Here is an 18,041-nt window from a genome sequence, read left to right as displayed (position 1 = left end):
ACTGTTTTGCATGAATTCAGCATCATAGCTGCAGTGCGAATGTACCTCGAAACAATGCAAATACACCATTTCTGGAAGCATTCTTTCACCTTCCACATTGGTGCAATCTAAAATGAGTGATTTTCCTTATCGCCTGCAATTCACTTTTCCAGCACTAATTGACTTGCCCATTTCTACCTGAAACACTAAAGGAGCTATTACTGTAAAATAAGAATGACAGGCAGCCTTTTCAGTTTATGAAAAAAGATGCTGAATAGAATGAAATAAAGAAGATTTGTTTTAACCCATTCCCAACTTGAGTTATCCTGATATTGCAATTAATTTTAGAAAACATTTCTTCAAAACAAAGTCAGTTACTATGCACACCTCTAATTTGCAAAATCCAAGAAACCCTACTGCTGCTGAGAAAACCGGAGCGGCCACCCTGAAGTGGGGTTATATTTGTGCAGAATGGGCAGGTTATATGACACAAATATTTTGAAAGGCACATAGTTCCATAAGACGTAGAAGCAGAAACGGTCCATTCGGCCCATCGCGTCTGCTCCGCCATTCAATGAGATCATGACTGATCTGATGTGAGAATCCTCAGATCCACTTTCTCGCCTTATCTTCATAACCCTTGATTCCCTTACTGATTAAAAATCTGTATGTCAATCTTGAACATACTTAAAAACACAGCCTCTATAGCCCTCTGCAGTAAAGAATTCCACAGATTCACTACCCTCAGAAGAAATTCCTCTTCATCTCAGTCTTAAATAGACAACCTTTTATTCTGAGATTATGCCCTCTGGGTCCTTGTCTCTCCTACATTTCCTTATTTTCTACAGTTTATGGCTTGCATTACAGAGCAGTAAATGAAGGTGACAAATAAGGAAGTTAAAATGTCATCTTCAAATTTAACCAACGCAGGTTTAGCAATTACATTCAGCAAGTAGATTTTATAAGTGGAAACATCCGATGTATTTTGTATTTAACTTTTAAAGAACATTTTGACCTTTTCCACTTGCTTTACTTTTGAAGAAATATGCTTCTCACCTGCTGGGATAATTCCAATCCTCAAATCACATGGCACTAGTTCAGCTCTGGGATCATTTTCATCAACACCCAAATTAATTTGTGTCCGGCTAATCAGACCATGCATTACCTCACTGAACATTCCATCTCCACCAACAGAAACAATCCTACCAACAAGAAAATATATAAAAACATGTCAATACTTGGATCAAAATATGGTCAATATAGCAAATAAGTGTTAAATTTATCACACTTTATAACCTCCACCATATAATGCTGTAATACTTAATCCAAACACTGGATGAGATCTACCGGCCACGTCATGGGAGCACAATGTGGCCAGTAGATGCCAGGTGAAGCCTCCAGTGGGCTTCATGGCAGACACTACGCCTCGCGGGATCTACGCAAGTCCCACGAGGCGTCGAGATCAGGAGCTCGCCCACAATGGGAGTGACCAAGCTGCACTCGCAAACCATTAAGGCCTATTCACATGGTATTTACTGACCTCCCGGCTTCTAACAGCCTTCCCAGCCGGGCGCCGTTCAGTACTGATCCCTACAAACGTGGACCGGGTGAAACAGCACACTGGGAGGGGGAGGCCATTGGAGGCCCCTGGGTGGTCAGGGACAGGGCAGGGAGCCCTTCAGCCCTCTTCCTGGAATGTGGGCACCTTGGCACTGCCCTTCTGGCACCTAGGCAATGCTATTCTAGCATTGCCAAGCGCACTGCCAAGTCAGCAGGAGCACTGCCAGGGTGCCAATGCAAGGGTGCCCAGGTGCCACTAAGGATCAGGGCCCGAGGGAGCCATGCCCAGAAAAGGAGAGTAGGAGCCCTGGAAGGGAGGGGTGTGCTGTAAGGGTGCGGGGGCCTCAGGAACCCCATAGCAGAGTGGCTTCACTTGGGGGGGGGGGGGGGGGGGGGGAAAGAGAGAGAGTAGTGCCCATTTGTGTGTGTGGGGAGTGACACATTGCCCATGGGTGGGGGGGACCCACAAGCTCACCGAGAGATCAGGGCACACTTTCAAAATGCTGGCCCAATCTCCGTGTTCAGCACTCCAGTGATGAAATTGTGGGCAAAACGGTGAGAAAATCGCCAGGGTCCATAAAAGTGGCTAAGTGTCATTAAATAGCAGTGGGGAACTCGCCGGCAGAAAAACCCCCAGCAAAACCCGGCACAAATTACACTTCGAAACCTTCTCGTTAGAACCCGCCCACTATTTTCAAAAATCCCATAAACTTGAGCTTCACGACAAGCCATTAAAAGTAGAATACCCAAGGTTCTCAAAAATTGTGCTTTTTTGTTGATAAGCTAGTGCACGTTAAATGTAAGTATTTGGAAATAGAATAAATGAAAAAAAAAATCAACAGGAAATTTTGAACATTAAATTTAGATAAATTCGGTATACATATCAGTTTGCATTACACCAGATTCCAACATGTCATTTGTCAAAAGAGTTTGGTTCATAATAATAAATGAATATATAAAATGTGGTTATTATGCAGGTGCTCGAATAGCAGTTTTCCGAATGCAAAGTAAAGGGATTAAGAAAGAAGAGAAAAAAAACAAACCGCCACAAAAAACACCACACAAGATGGGGCAGAAGTTATGATCTGCTGTTATAGTGTTATTATACATCTTCTTATTTAAATCTATTGCTGAAGTCATCAGCAAGTGCTGTGATGTCATTAGTTGTTGCTGCGGGTGTATATTCGTATTTAACTGCCGTTAGTTCCAATTCTATTCCATCATTGTTATTTTGATGTTTAACTAGTTGCTTCTGTTCTGGAGTCCATACTGTATTTCAAACTTCATTATTTTTATATATTAAAGATTTAACTTTCACAACATGTTTCGACCAACTTTTTGTGGCCAAGTCACCACACCAGCCATTCACAACTGATCTAGACACATCTTTTATTTCTTTACTGCACGCATGACCACTTCTTTTATCCCAGTGAGCCAGAGAAGACACAGCCAGAGTGAGACAGCAAAGAGTGAGTTTGGGAATTTGAAGCTAGGTGGGAATTGAATCCAATCGGTAAGACTGTTCCTTTTTAAATTTCAGGAGTTTAAATTAATCTAGAATTGTGCAGTGAAGGTTAACAAGGGCTGCCCCACCCACTCACATAACTGGTTGGCAGTTAAGTGTCAGTCACCTTGATCTAAAAGCAGGGGGGTGGGGAAGAGAGTCAACTCAGGCCAATTTAAAAGAGCAACTTGTAACTCACTCCCAGTGAGTTCTCCCAGTGAGACAAAGAAGACACAGCCAGAGTGAGACAGCAAAGAGTGAGTTTGGGAATGTGAAGCTAGATGGGAATTTCTTAGCTGGGTGGGGAGGAGGTGTTTTTTAACCCTGGTAAGTGACTGGTAAGTAGTTTTTCTTTTCATTGTCTAATTTATTTATTTATTTTTTCTTTCCTTTTTTGGAATTGTAGCTGTACAAGTTAACCCAAGGTTTAAGACATGGCAGGAGATCCCAGACCCGTGTCATGCTCCACGTATGCGATGTGGGAGCTCAGGGACACGTCCACTGTCCCTGGCTCCTTCACGTGCAAGAAGTGTGTCCAGTTGCAGCTCCTGTTAGACCGCTTGACGTCTCTGGAGCCGCGGATGGACTCACTTTGGAGCATCCGCGATGCTGAGGACGTCGTGGATAACACGTTTATCGAGTTGGTCACACCGCAGGTGAAAGTTACTGAGAGAGATAGAAAATGGGTGACCAAAAGACAGAGCAAGAGTAGGAAGGCAGTGCAGGTGTCCCCAGCGGTCATCTCCCTGCAAAACAGATATACCGCGTTGGATACTGTTGAGGGAGATGGCTCACCAGGGGAAGGCAGCAGCAGCCAGGTTCATGGCACCGTGGCTGGCTCTGCTGCGCAGCAGGGCAGGAAGAATGGCAGGGCTATAGTGATAGGGGACTCAATCGTAAGGTGAATAGACAGGTGGTTCTGCGGACGCAATCGAGACTCCAGGATGGTATGTTGCCTCCCTGGTGCAAGGTCAAGGATGTCTCGGAGCAGCTGCAATACATTCTTGGGAGGGGGCGGGGTGAACAGCCAGCTATCGTGGTGCACATAGGCACCAACGATATAGGTAAAAAACAGGATGAGGTGCTACAAGCTGAATTCGGGGAGTTAGGAGTTAAACTAAAAAGTAGGACCTCAAAAGGTAGTAATCTCAGGATTGCTACCAGTGCCACGAGCTAGTCAGAGTAGGAATGTCAGGGTAGATAGGATGAATGCGTGGCTCGAGAGATGGTGCAAGAGGGAGGGATTCAAATTCCTGGAGCATTGGAACCGGTTCTGGGGGAGATGGGACCAGTACAAACCGGAAGGTCTGCACCTGGGCAGGACTAGAACCAATGTCCTAGAGGGGGTGTTTGCTAGAGCTGTTGGGGAGGGTTTAAACTAATGTGGCAGGGGGATGGGAACCGATGCAGGAGGTCCAAAGGTTGTAAAACAGGGACAGAAACAAAAGGCAGGAAGGGGGAAAGTGTAAGGCAGAGAAGCCATTGTCAAAAATCAAAAAGGGCGACAGTACAAGGTACAGTGACTGAGGGGAGCTCAGTGAATAGGCCCTGTAATACTAAAAGGAATAAAACGGGAAGTAAAAACATAAATGATAAGCGGCATGGCAGGTTGTTACATGGAGATATGGGTTGAACGACAAGGAAAATTAGAAGAAAGGTTAAGAGGAAATATAACTTAGGAGAGGTTACTGATCGAGCTGTTAAGATTCAAAACAGAGGTATAAAAGCCAACATAAGTGTACTTTACCTGAATGCTATGCTCGTAGTATTTGGAATAAGGTAAATGAGTTGATGGCGCAAATCATCGTGAATGACTATGATTTAGTGGCCATTACTGAAACATGGTTAAAGGATGGTCACGACCGGGAGTTAAATATCCGAGGGTATCAAACTATTCGGAAGGACAGAGTGGATGGTAAGGGAGGTGGTGTAGCTCTGTTATTTAAGGATGACATCCAGGCAATAGTAAGGGATGACATCGGTGCTATGGAGGATAAGGTGAATCCATTTGTGTGGAAATCGGTCTTCACAGTGGAAGACACAAATAACATGCCAGTGACTGATAGAAATGAGGCTATGACAGGAGAGGACCTGGAGATGATTGTTATCACTAAGGAGGCAGTGATGGGCAAGCTAATGGGGCTAAAGGTAGACAAGTCTCCTGGCCCTGATGGATTGCATCCCAGAGTGTTAAAAGAGATGGCTAGGGAAATTGCAAATGCACTAGTGATAATTTACCAAAATTCACTAGACTCTGGGGTGGTCCCGGCGGATTGGAAATTAGCAAACGTGACACCACTGTTTAAAAAAGGAGGTAGGCAGAAAGAGGCTCATTATAGGCCAGTGAGCTTAACTTCGGTAGTAGGGAAGATGCTGAAATCTATCATCAAGGAAGAAATAGCAAGGCATCTGGATGGAAATTGTCCCCATTGGGCAGACGCAGCATGGGTTCATAAAGGGCAGGTCTTGCCTAACTAATTTAGTGGAATTTTTTGAGGACATTACCAGTGCGGTAGATAATGGGGAGCCAATGGATGTGGTATATCTGGATTTCCAGAAAGCCTTTGACAAGGTGCCACACAAAAGGTTGCTGCATAAGATAAAGATGCATGGCATTAAGGGGAAAGTAGTAGCATGGACAGAGGATTGGTTAATTAATAGAAAGCAAAGAGTGGGGATTAATGGGTGTTTCTCTGGTTGGCAATCAGTAGCTAGTGGTATCCCTCAGGGATCAGTGTTGGGCCCACAATTGTTCACAATTTACATAGATGATTTGGAGTTGGGGACCAAGGGCAGTGTGTCCAAGTTTGCAGACGACACGAAGATGAGTGGTAAAGCAAAAAGCACAGAGGATACTGGAAGTCTGCAGAGGGATTTGGACAGGTTAAGTGAATGGGCTAGGGTCTGGCAGATGGAATACAATGTTGACAAATGTGAGGTTATCCATTTTGGTAGGAATAACAGCAAAAGGGATTATTATTTAAATGATAAAATATTAAAACATGCTGCTGTGCAGAGAGACCTGGGTGTGCGAGTGCATGAGTCGCAAAAAGTTGGTTTACAAGTGCAACAGGTGATTAAGAAGGCAAATGGAATGTTGTCCTTCATTGCTAGAGGGACGGAGTTTAAGACTAGGGAGTTTATGCTGCAATTGTAGAAGGGGTTAGTGAGGCCACAACTGGAGTATTGTGTTCAGTTTTGGTCTCCTTACCTGAGAAAGAACAGACTGGCGCTGGAGGGTGTGCAGAGGAGATTCACTAGGTTAATCCCAGAGCTGAAGGGGTTGGATTACGAGGAGAGGTTGAGTAGACTGGGACTGTACTCGTTGGAGTTTAGAAGGATGAGGGGGGGGGGGGGGGGAGATCTTATAGAAACATATAAGATTATGAAAGGAATAGATAGGGGCAGGTTGTTTCCACTGGCGGGTGAAAGCAGAACTAGGGGGCATAGCCTCAAAATAAGGGGAAGTAGATTTAAGACTGAGTTTAGGAGGCACTTCTTCACCCAAAGGATTGTGAATCTATGGAATTCCTTGCCCAGCGAAGCAGTTGAGGCTCCTTCATTAAATGCTTTTAAGATAAAGATAGATAGTTTTTTTGAAGAATAAAGGGATTAAGGTTTATGGTGTTTGGGCCACAAAGTGGAGCTGAGTCCACAAAAGATCAGCCATGATCTCATTGAATGGCGGAGCAGGTTCGAGGGGCCAGATGGCCTACTCCTGCTCCTAGTTCTTATGCTCTTATGTTCTTTTGTTTTCTGAATCATTAAAACTTTTGTTATTTAGTCTCTCCTGCCTCCACCCTATTACAGACATTCCCTTCGGTTTCCCCCCACCCCACTCCAGCGCCCAGTCCTTTCACTTCCTCAAAACCTATTACATTTCTCCTTAGTTTTGAAGAAAGGTCATCAACTTGAAATGTTCCCATCTTCACAGATGCAACCTGACCTGCTGAGTATTTCTCGCATTTCCTGTTTTTATTTGAGATTTCCAACAACTGCAGCATTTTACTTTTGCTGAAAGCATTCTTGTCCTTCTCTACCTATTTTCTTAAAAATATAATTTGTCTTTCTTATTTCATCATCTATATTTATATATAAAAATTAACTCAGCTGTTCTAGTTATGAAATAGATGCCATCAGGATATTTCCATTCTTCTCATACAAGAATTTTCAGTGGCTCGGTTCCCTCAGTTCGCCAGCCACTTTATCAAGTTGTCAATACTGAACTTGAGTTCACTCACCTCTGTTGCTCTTATTAGCCTTAGTTTTATTAGCTCTAATTCTGTCACCTTTGCTCACGAGTAACCAGGTATCTTTCTGATACCGCCACGTGGTTCAAGCTCAAGTAATGATTAATAATACAGTACACTGCTTAGTAAATGTTAAATCGACGATCATTTATTATATACAGCAATAAATACTTATACAATAATACTACCTCTAGACTATTACCTCCCACTAAAGGCCAATACTTAACTTTGGTGATGGCCCACCAGGTCAGGGAAACAAATGGCTTATCGAATTGGGTCTGGCCTGCGGGATTCAAAAAGGCTGGTACGGGCCGATAGTCTGGAACACCTATCTGGTAGCGATCGCTGGAGTAAGACTTACTTGTTCCTTCGCCAAAGGGTCTCGAAGGTTGCGAGTACGAGAAGAAGGGTCGATCTGAACTTGGCCCCTATCTTTATAGTTCCCAGGGGCCTCCCGCCTCTCGGGGCGGACCTTGACCCTGGTCCCAAGTGATTGGACTTGGTCCCAATCACTAGGTTCGATATGCTCCAATAATGGGGCGCTTCCTTGATCGGGGGGTGGTCGTTCACCTTTCTTTGTCTCGGCCACTGCTGGCGCCAAGGGGTCTGGATCGGCTTTCAATTGCTAATTTGTAGCAATTGTTCCCGATTAAAATGCAGATGGCTGGGTTGATGTGCTGTTAATGGTTGCAGGTATCAGTCTGGGCCGGCTTCCCCAGAGCCGAATACACTGTTCTGCCTGCAGCTGTCCGTTTGAGTCCTGTTGGCTGATTTTCCCATCAGCCTTTTTAGTTCGCCATTTTACATCGGGGTTTGGCCAAATTAATCGGGAATCAGCTATTTTAGGTGGCTACATTCCCTCCTTGTGATCCTAACGCGAAGCGTGAAGGATCACATAAATTTGTCCTTTCCGTTCCCTGACCCGGGGGGGGGGGGGGGGGGGGCACCTCCTACGTGGCCACTGTTCTGACCCTAGCTATGCACAATTTTTTTTTTTTTTTACCTAAACAACTCTAAGGGCGCTATGTCAGGCAGGGGCATGGATTTACAAAAATAAAAAACTTGGAACCTCTAATTTTACCTAAATATACTATACTCCCTAAACATTGCATTATCCTAGCTTCCTAAAACATACAACAACAATCACAACATTTAATATACTCTTTCCTGGCTTGGCAGTCAAGCTCAGGATCATACATTTTTTGTTCATGAAAAGTTTTGACATCTTTTATTTACAAAAAAAACGCAAGTGCACGTTCTTTATTATTGTGTTATAGGTCACGGGGGTCGAGGGTCTGGTCATAACCGAATATAGGGGATCGGATCCGATATACCGGGGTTCGAGCGCGGTACGCTCTCCTTCTCCATTTGCGGAAGCGCATAGTCTGCACTACACAGCAGAGTATCGCCAACGCTAACAGTGCTCCAATTACGTAGGACAGGGAGTACCAGGTTATGAATCTGGCACACCACGAAGATGCAGTGTCGCTGGTGACTGGGCTTTGGGTACTGCAGGGCAGTGAAACATTAACGGCATGGAGGTTTGGAGTAATGGGGTCCGCGTTCCCGTGCAACCAAATGTTCATAAAAAATATGTTGAGCACAATGAAAGAAGTCCTCATGGCTGTCCTGGCTGTCCGCTTTCCTTTTCCTTCTGGTGTTCTTTTGTTTTCTCCGGTCCTGGAGCCTCTGGAGTTCTGTGAAAACAAGCATAGTATCTGTAACTACCTTGGTTTAATATCCGGTGTGTTAGTGTGTCTGTCCTTTTTGGGGCCAATTATACCCTTATTGATTAATCTAGGACAAAGGTTCGGCACAACATCGTGGGCCGAAGGGCCTGTTCTGTGCTGTATTTTCTATGTTCTATGTGTGACTCCCTCATTTTTTTTCCAAAAACAAATGTTAGGACACGGCCCACTTCCCAATGACGGACCAGTGCTGATTTACCATCCAAATGTTCCAGGATGTAAATAGCATATGGCAGCAACCTAAAGGTCGCCTAAACAAAATAAAACTTTTTGAAATGAAAATGTCAAATGAAGTGCGTATGGGCCGTGACGGGTAGGATTTGGATGGAGTCCCCAGGTAGGACAGCTACCAATGCCGTATCTCCCCCACCCAAGCGTGTTTGACCAGCAGGGGGGGGGGGGAGGGGGGGGGGTCCCAGGCAGTGCGGGTCTCACGCCGTTTCTCCACTGCCTGAGCAACCGACAAGAACGGGCAAAAATGTAGTCATCGGGGTGGGGCTGCTATAGTGATTCTACCCTTGAATCAGAAGAGCAGTTACAATCGGGCGTCTGGTGAGCAGGTATCTGCTGAAGTGTCTGCAGACAAGCAAGTTCCACTGAACAAGCGTCTGGTCTGTTGACCAGGTATCTGTAGACAAGTTGGTACCGCTGAACAAGCGTCTGGCCGCGGTGGGTCTCTGAGGGTAAGAGCTCAGAAGTTTCAGGTGAATGGGTGTGTGTGAGAAACATTCTCCTGTCGGACAAACAACATAAAACAAACGTACGAACAACGTACAACATCCTGCAGGTTCCATCAGGAAGGACAACACTTCTCCCAAGTGTTTCCTTTAAACATCATGTTGACACCTCAGTTCTCTGTTGCGAACAGGGTCGCAAAGGGGTTGGCGGTTTGGGAGTCCAACTCGAGGTCGTCCCCTTCTCCCGGGTGCCAAACTCTGGAGGGAATTAGGGCTGAAAGGGCTGCGTGGTGTGAGTTGGGGTTGCTTTCGTCGTTGCGGACGAGTCTGTAGGAGTTGTCGCGGTGCCAATGAGTTGTGTCGAGTTGTGTGGGGACAAAGTCGGGGTCATCCGTGTGGTTCGGTGGTCGGTGGTGGGATTTGTTTAGAAAAGTGATCATGAAGGGATCACTGGAGTCGAAATCGGAGTCGCTGGGTGTGGGTCCGGTTGTATGGGGATAGTAGGGAGGCGTGCTTTGGCTATCGTCCGAGTCACAGTCGCTGTCTCTGCTGCTGCAGTCTGTGGGCATTCCGGGGCGGAGTGTAGATTTTGGGGGTGGAGTCGAGGGCGAGTCAGTGGCTGGGCTGGGCGTGGTGGGGGTTGGTCAGGTTACGTTGGCTGTGGGCGGGGTGTGGTCGGCTGCGTCAAGCATGACGTGGTGGGCGTGGTTTGACGGTGCTCCATAAGCCTTTAACTAGTTGATATGAAACCACACGGTCTTACCATTTGGGTATTTTATTTTATATACCAATGGGCTTACTTTATCCGTAATGGAGTACGGACCCGAGTATTTTAAAGGCAGGAATGTGCTGGGGTTATATACAGACAACATCACTTGTTGTCCTATATCATACTCCGTTGCATGCACTGCCTTATCAAAACAGGCCTTGCTCTGTTTCCTTTTGGTGCCCAATTTGACTGCGGCTGCTAACTGAGCCGTTTTTACATTCGCAACTAATTGCTCCACGGCTTCCTCGTGGGTGAGGGCCGTAACTTCAGGGCTGGTCAGGTCTAAACCTAACAAGTATTCTGTCCCTTTCATGGGGCGTCCGGTCATAAGAGTGTGTGGGGTGTAACCTGTGGAGGTGGAAACAGTGTTACGCAAAAACATCAGCGCAAAAGGGAGGACTGAGTCCCAAGTGGTGTTGTTCTGCTGGACCATTTTTCGGAGGGTGGTTTTTAGGGTCCGATTCATGCGCTCCACTATACCACTCGACAGTGGGTGGTACACAATGTGGAATTTTTGGGTGATGCCAAATATCGTGAGGACGTTCTGCATGACCTGTCCCGTAAAGTGAGAACCTTGGTCCGATTCAATACTGCGGGGTTGTCCCCAACTTGTAAAGATGTGGTGGGTTAGGATCTTGGCTGTGGTTTTTGCGGTGTTGGTGCGGGCTGGAAATACTTCCACCCAATTCGTAAAAGTGTCTGTGACCACCAGAACATATTTATAGCCATTCCTGCAAGGGGGCAATGGACCTATAAAATCGATCTGGAGGTTAGTCCAGGGGCTGTTAACGGGTCGGGTGTGGCTGAGATGTGCCTTTTTGGCATATCTATCGGGGTTGTTCTGAGCGCAGATGAGGCAATTCTCAATGTAATGGGATACATCCTCGTCGAGATTGGGCCACCAACAAAGCTGTTTGAGGTGGGCTGTGGTGGGATCGATTCCCTGGTGTCCATGACCATCATGGAATAAACAGATTAATTGGTTCCTATCCTGCTCAGGAACTACATAAAGGGTGTCCTTTAACACCACACCATCATGTGTGGTCAGTGTATTTTTGAACCTCTCGTAGGAGTCTGGTAACTTCCCTTTCATGATCTCAGTAAGAGCGCTATCCTGCTTCTGGGCCTCTACTAGATCTTCGATCCTAGTCTGCGTGACCTGAACTGCACTCACTGGCACGCTTTCGGGGGGTTTCCAAAAGTACCCATGCCTGGATCCTGCCTTAGCCAGTGCGTCGGCTTCTACATTTCCGGGGGGGGGGGGGGGGGGGGGGGGAACGATGGTGGCTGCGGACTTTTATAATGCCAAAAGTCCTGTTCTGGGCTTTTTGTAGAATATGGCGGAGTAATGGGGCTGAGGGGAGGGGTTTCCCATCCGCGGAAACAAATCCTCTCGTTTCCCACAGGGGCAGAAATTCGGTGAGGCTATTGCAGAAAAAAAGGCTGTCTGAGTATATGTCTGCTGGGCTGCGGAAGGAATCTGGGTGCTCTACAATGTCTGCGATGGTCACAGGTTCTGCTGCCTGCGCGCCTAAGTGTCTGGGGAGTTTTAATGCTATCTCCTCGAGGGCGCGTCACTGCACGTCCTCAACATAAATCCTGCAACCTGTTATGCGTTGCCCATCTAAGACTGTGGAAGATCCATCCACATAAATCTTAAATGGGGTCACATGTGTCCGGGTGAGGGGGGCTCGGAGATGGATTGGCTAATTTTCTGGGGGGTGTTTTAGCTATAAAGGGGCCTGTGTTGTGGTGTGGGGAGATGATTTCACATTCATGGGGGGTTCCGGGGTACTGTAAACTGTCCGGTAAGTATGTGTGTGTCTTTGTCCGTTTGACTGTGATGTCCCGTCCCTGCAAGAGAAGGGTCCACCTAGCTGCGCGTATTTGGCTGACGGTACCGTCCTTAAGTCGTCTGTCCAGTAAAAGTTGGGTGGGGGTGTGCTTGGTCAGAATGGTGATGGGGTTCAGTCCGGTAATATAGGAAAAGTACTGGACTGCCCAGAAAACTGCGAGCAGGTACCTCTCACAGGTTGAAAATCCCTGCTCCACAGCATCTAAAATTCAGGAGGCATAAGCCACGGGTCTTAGCTGGTTGTGCAGTTCCTGTAGGAGCACGGCTGAAAGGGTGCGGTCTGTGGTCGCTACCTCTATGGCGTAAGGGGAAAGCGGGTCTGGAACTTGTAGTGCGGGGGCTGCTAGGAGTTCCTGTTTTAATGATGCCACAGCATCCGTATGCTGTGGAAGCCATTCCCAGTGGGCTCCTTTCTTTACGAGGTCTGAGAGGGGCGCTGCCTTGCTGGCGAAACCATCGATGTGGTTTCGGCAGTAGCCAACCAGTCCTAAAAATGACCGGAGGGCTGAAACGTTCTGGGGAAGGGGCAATTTAGCGATCGAGTCAATTCTTTTGTGCTCGATCTCGCGTTTGCCGTGTGTGATAATAGTACCCAAATATACCACTTTTTCTTCCAATATCTGGGCCATTTTGGGGTTTACTTTACAGCCAATGGAATGTAACAATTCCAGGAGTTCGGACAGAAGCTCAATGTGCTCTTCCTTTGTGTCTGTCTGCAGTAGTAGATCATCTACATACTGTACCAGACATTCGGGGCGAGAAAATTTTGCTCGTCCATTTGCCAGCTGTCGGTGGAAAATGGAGGGGGAGTTGTGGAAGCCTTGTGGCAGGCATGTCCACGTGTACTGCTGCCCTCTGAAAGTGAAGGCAAATTTATACTGGCACGCTTTTGCCAATGGAATGGACCAGAATCCATTACTGACGTCCAAAACCGTGAAATATCGGGAATTGAGTCCCTGTTTTGCATGGTCTCGGGACTTGTTGCTACGGTGGGGGCTGCTGCGGGGGTGACTTTATTGAGTTCCCGATAATCAATGGTCAAGCGCCACGATCCATCGGGCTTTCTCACTGGCCAAATCGGGGCATTATTAGTAGAGGCTACCGGTCTTAGTACGCCCTGCTCTAATAAGCTCTCTATAACTTTTAGGATTTCTCCCTCTGCTTCTAGGGGGAATCCGTACTGTTTTTGGGGTCTAGGGTCCGGTCCTGTTACTTGTACGGAGTCGGTCATCCGTCCACAGTCGTGTTTGTGGGTTGCGAATGCTGCCCTGTTCTTTTGCAGGACTGCCCTAACCTGTCGGTCCGTGCTGAGTGTGGTGGGGTTGAACCAAAACTCGCCCTCTGTGCTAATTTTGTTCATATAGTCCCCAATGTTGAGCGTTGCGGGGGCTCTAGCGGATTTCGCCATCTTCCAGACACACTGGTTGACTGGATCGAAAGATAGGTGGTGGGAATTCATAAAGTCAATTCCCAGAATGTGTACTGCTGTGTGGGGCAGGTCTACTAAAACTACGGGGTGTTTTGTGGTAATGTTTCCTATTTGAATGGGTACAGGGGCTGTGATGTGTCCCTGCTGTGAGTGGCTTGTAAAGCCGCTGAGGGTGATAGTGGCTGTAGTGGGCCACGTATCCTGACAAAGGGTGGAGGAATTTATGGTGGTGCGGGACCCTCCCGTGTCCCAAAGAAACTCGATAGGCTGTCCCCGAATTTTCGCTGCGACTACGGGTCGTCCTGACCTATCCCAAAGGGTATCGCAGACCCAACAGGGGGAGCCTGTACACAGTCAGTCCGTTCCGGTCAAGTCCGTCCGATCCGAACGGGTGCTAACGCTATGGATGGGCTCTGCCTTTTTCTTACTCAGAGTGCCTGTCTGTTGGGCTCTCGGTGGCTTTTTAGGGGTATTGCACCCATTTGCAAAATGTCCCAACTGTCCGCAGTTGTAACATTCTTGCGGTTTTGTTGGGGGGCTGTTCTTTCCCTCATTTACCCAGGCGGGGTTGTGAGGTGTGGCTTTTACTGCCTGCATGTCTGCGGCGGCTTGCTTTTCCTCTGTGGTTTTAGTGGCAGGTCGATTGTGAACATACTGCTCCCAAACACGGGACAATCTTTTAACCACCCACTTCTCGTTATGAGCCTCCTCCGAGGGATCATAACTATTGCAGGCATTCTGTCCTGCCTCTGTGGCATGGGAGATAAGGGTGCGGGTCCATTTGGCCATATTGTCTGGTGACAAATGGGCACGGTCTACGTCTCCAAAAACGGCTTCGAAGTGAATCCACAAGCGTCCTGCGAACACTGTGGAGTGTTCAGACTTCTTCTGCCTACACTTATTTAGGCCATCTACGGGGTCACCCCGGTTATACCCGATCGCATCCAGGATCGCGGTATGCATTTCTGCAAGGGTGCCTCCTCCTACGTTCTGTGGGTCGGGAAGGGCTGTTTCTACCGATGGATCTAGACTTAGAACCATGAGCTTTACATGCTCTCTCTCATCCAGGCCGTACATGGTCGCCTGATGTTTGACGGTGGCAAAGAAATGGTGTGGGTCTGAAGCGGGGAGGAATGGTGTGATTTTTGCACACACGTCCCGTAATTGGGTCACTGTGGGGGGGGGGGGGGGGGGGGGGGGGCGGTGGAATATAGGAATTCTGCCTCGTCTGATGTGGCTGTGCGGTGGGTTTTTACAGGGTTCATGGGAGCCTGAACTACCTGCTGTGTGGGGGGTGGGGGTGCTTTTCTCCTTTGGGGCTTTCCCTGCACACATGTTCCCTGAACATATCTCTGCGCTGTCTCTTGCAGTTCTTCCCAATCAGGGCCGTCTTCCTGGTCTAAACTTTCCCCAAAGGTTTCTTAAAATCCCTTTTGGACAGAAAACATTGCTTGCAGGTCTGCAAATTGCTTCCGGCACTTCGCATGGTCCATGGTGCTCTGCCTTTGCTCCGTGGTTGCAGCGTGGAGCGCTCTCAAGGCTGCCTTGAGATCACCACATTGCTTCTGTAGCGTCTCCACCTGCTTCTCGGTCTCTTTCTTTACCGGGACTGCACGCTGCGTGTCCTGATGAGCCTTTTCGTACTGGGACTGGAAACTATTCAAATGCGCCAGACAAGACTGGTGACCCCGTTTGGCGTCAGCCACCTCTTCGTCCTTTGCTGCTAATTTCCGCCTTAATTCCAGAATCTCTTTCTCCACCTCGCATACAGCTACTTTACTCATACGATGCATGCCCTATACTTCTTTGCGGAGCGTCCTGACGACCTCCTCCAAGCCTCGCAATTGTGCCAGGCAGGACACAATTGCCATCGGCTTGCGAGCTTTTGTTAAATTCTTTTTGTGAATCTCACTCATGTTCTCCCACCAAGTATGCCCTATACTCCCAGGACCGGAGTCGTCATTATTACAGAAATCATTCCACATGGGCCATCCTTTGCCCTGGAGGTATTTCCGAATTTCCTCTTCCCAAGTGGGGCACTGTCCCACTCTACTGCTGCTGGTCGCTGCGACCGCAAATTCCTCGGGGTTCATGAGGCGTTGCATTGCCTGCATTGCCATCTCTCCTATCTGCTTGCTTCGGTTAAGTTTGGAACTGGGGGCTAAGGTGGTGTCGTAGCTGCGGGTACAGCTTGCGCTAATTTCCGAAAATACAGACTTCCGACAGTTTTGACGCAACAAACATCTATCAGTTTTGCCTTATAGCCCTGTTAGTTTTGCATGCATACACACACTTCCGAATTGTGAATTATTAAATCAGAACCGCTTGAACACTTGTGGGGTTTTTTTCCAATTGGATTCTATTCAAATTTCTTGGGTTCTCCCGGAGTGGTTTTCCACTTCTAGATCGGGTCCCACCAGAGTCGCCAAAATGTTGCTCTTATTAGCCTTAGTTTTATTAGCTCTAATTCTGTCACCTTTGCTCACGAGTCGCCAGGTATCTTTCTGATACCGCCACGTGGTTCAAGCTCAAGTAATGATTAATAATACAGTACACCGCTTAGTAAATGTTAAATCAACGATCATTTATTATATACAGCAACAAATACTTATACAATAATACTACCTCTAGACTATTACCTACCACTAAAGGCCAATACTTAACTTTGGTGATGGCCCACCAGGTCAGGGAAACTAATGGCTTATCGAATTGGGTCTGGCCTGCGGGATTCAAAAAGGCTGGAACGGGTCGATAGTCTCGAACACCTATCTGGTAGCGATCGCTGGAGTAAGACTTACTTGTTCTTTCGCCGAAGGGTCTCGAAGGTTGCAAGTAGGAGAAGAAGGGTCGATCTGAACTTGGCCCCTACCTTTATAGTTCCCAGGGGCCTCCCACCTCTCGGGGCGGACCTTGACCCTGGTCCCAAGTGATTGGACTTGGTCCCAATCACTGGGTTCGATATGCTCCAATAATGGGGCGATTCCTTGATCGGGGGGTGGTCGTTCACCTTTCTTTGTCTCGGCCACTGCTGGCGCTGAGAGGTCTGGATCGGCTTTCAATTGCTAATTTGTAGCAATTGTTCCCGGGGATGGCCGATTAAAATGCAGATGGCTGGGTTGATGTGCTGTTAGTGGTTGCAGGTATCGGTCTGGGCCGACTTCCCCAGAGCCGAATACACTGTTCTGCCTGCAGCTGTCCGTTTTGAGTCCTGTTGGCTTATTTTCCCATCAGCCTTTTTCAGTTCGCCATTTTACACTGGTGTTTGGCCAAATTAATCGGGAATCAGCCATTTTAGGTGGTTACACCTCCCCGATGGCAAGTTGTACCAGCTTTAATATAAATTTGGTTACATAGGATATACACAAGCCAGAACAAGGCCATTTGACCCAGCCATTATGCTGGTGTTTGTGCTCTACCCTTACCTCCTCATCTTTTCTCATCTATATCCTTCTCCCTCGTATGTTTGTCTAGCTTCTGCTTAAATATATCTGTACCATTTACTGTAACCACTTCCTGTAGCAGTGAGTTCCACATTCACACTCTGAGAATTTTGTTTTGCATTATCTTCTTGATTCCTTGGTGACTGTCCTCTGTTGATGACCTCTAGTCATGCTCTTCTCCAAAAGTGGAGGCATTATCTCGCTGTCAAAACTTTTCAGAACTTTAAAAATCTCCAATGATCACGCCTCAGCCTTCTTATTTCAAATTAGAGAAAAAAAAGAGACCTAGCCTCTCTATTCTTTCCCAATTTGTACACCCATAAATTTCTGGTTTCATTTTTGTAAATCTTCCCTGCACCCTTTCTAGCGCCTCTAGGACCTTTTCATAACTTGGCAATCAGAATTGCATACAGTACTCCAAGTATGGTCGAATCAAGGTTCAATACAGGTTTAGCATGACTTTCCTACTTTTCAATTCTATCCTGACTCAGAATTCCACTGAATAAATCAAAAACGTTAAATAAACTGAGTATTTGACCAGTCCCAAAAGAACATTAATTTTAGACTTAATATGAACTGAACATATATTGTTGCAATTTTTGTCATCAATTTACAATGAATAATTACAAGAATTTGCTAATATTTAAAACACAATGTAATCTGATCACCAATACAAGCATGGGTATGTATCAAAGCTTACTATGAACTGGCTTTGAAAGTTCATGATTAAAAATTGAATGGAGCTTCTCGCTTTTGTTACTTGTTAGGTATCAGAGGTCACATTTATTAATCTGTATTAATAATATGCAATTTTTGTCTGTACTTACTTT

General features: G+C 46.8%; 1 protein-coding gene across 2 annotated transcripts in view; it reads right to left on the bottom strand.

The window, feature by feature from the left end:
* The window catches only part of cerk (ceramide kinase), a 102,032-nt gene that overhangs the window by 33,010 nt on the left and 50,981 nt on the right, over positions 1–18,041 (bottom strand). For both annotated transcript variants that reach the window (XM_072471466.1, XM_072471467.1), the window contains exon 6: positions 1,036–1,181. In XM_072471466.1, coding sequence (XP_072327567.1) covers positions 1,036–1,181 — 146 coding nt within the window. The remainder of the gene's footprint in view (positions 1–1,035; positions 1,182–18,041) is intronic.

This window comes from Scyliorhinus torazame, chromosome 13 (assembly GCF_047496885.1).
Source record: "Scyliorhinus torazame isolate Kashiwa2021f chromosome 13, sScyTor2.1, whole genome shotgun sequence".
Lineage (NCBI taxonomy): Eukaryota > Metazoa > Chordata > Chondrichthyes > Carcharhiniformes > Scyliorhinidae > Scyliorhinus > Scyliorhinus torazame.
The sequence above is the reverse complement of the archived record's forward strand: the minus strand, read 5'-3'. Positions and strand labels throughout refer to the sequence as shown.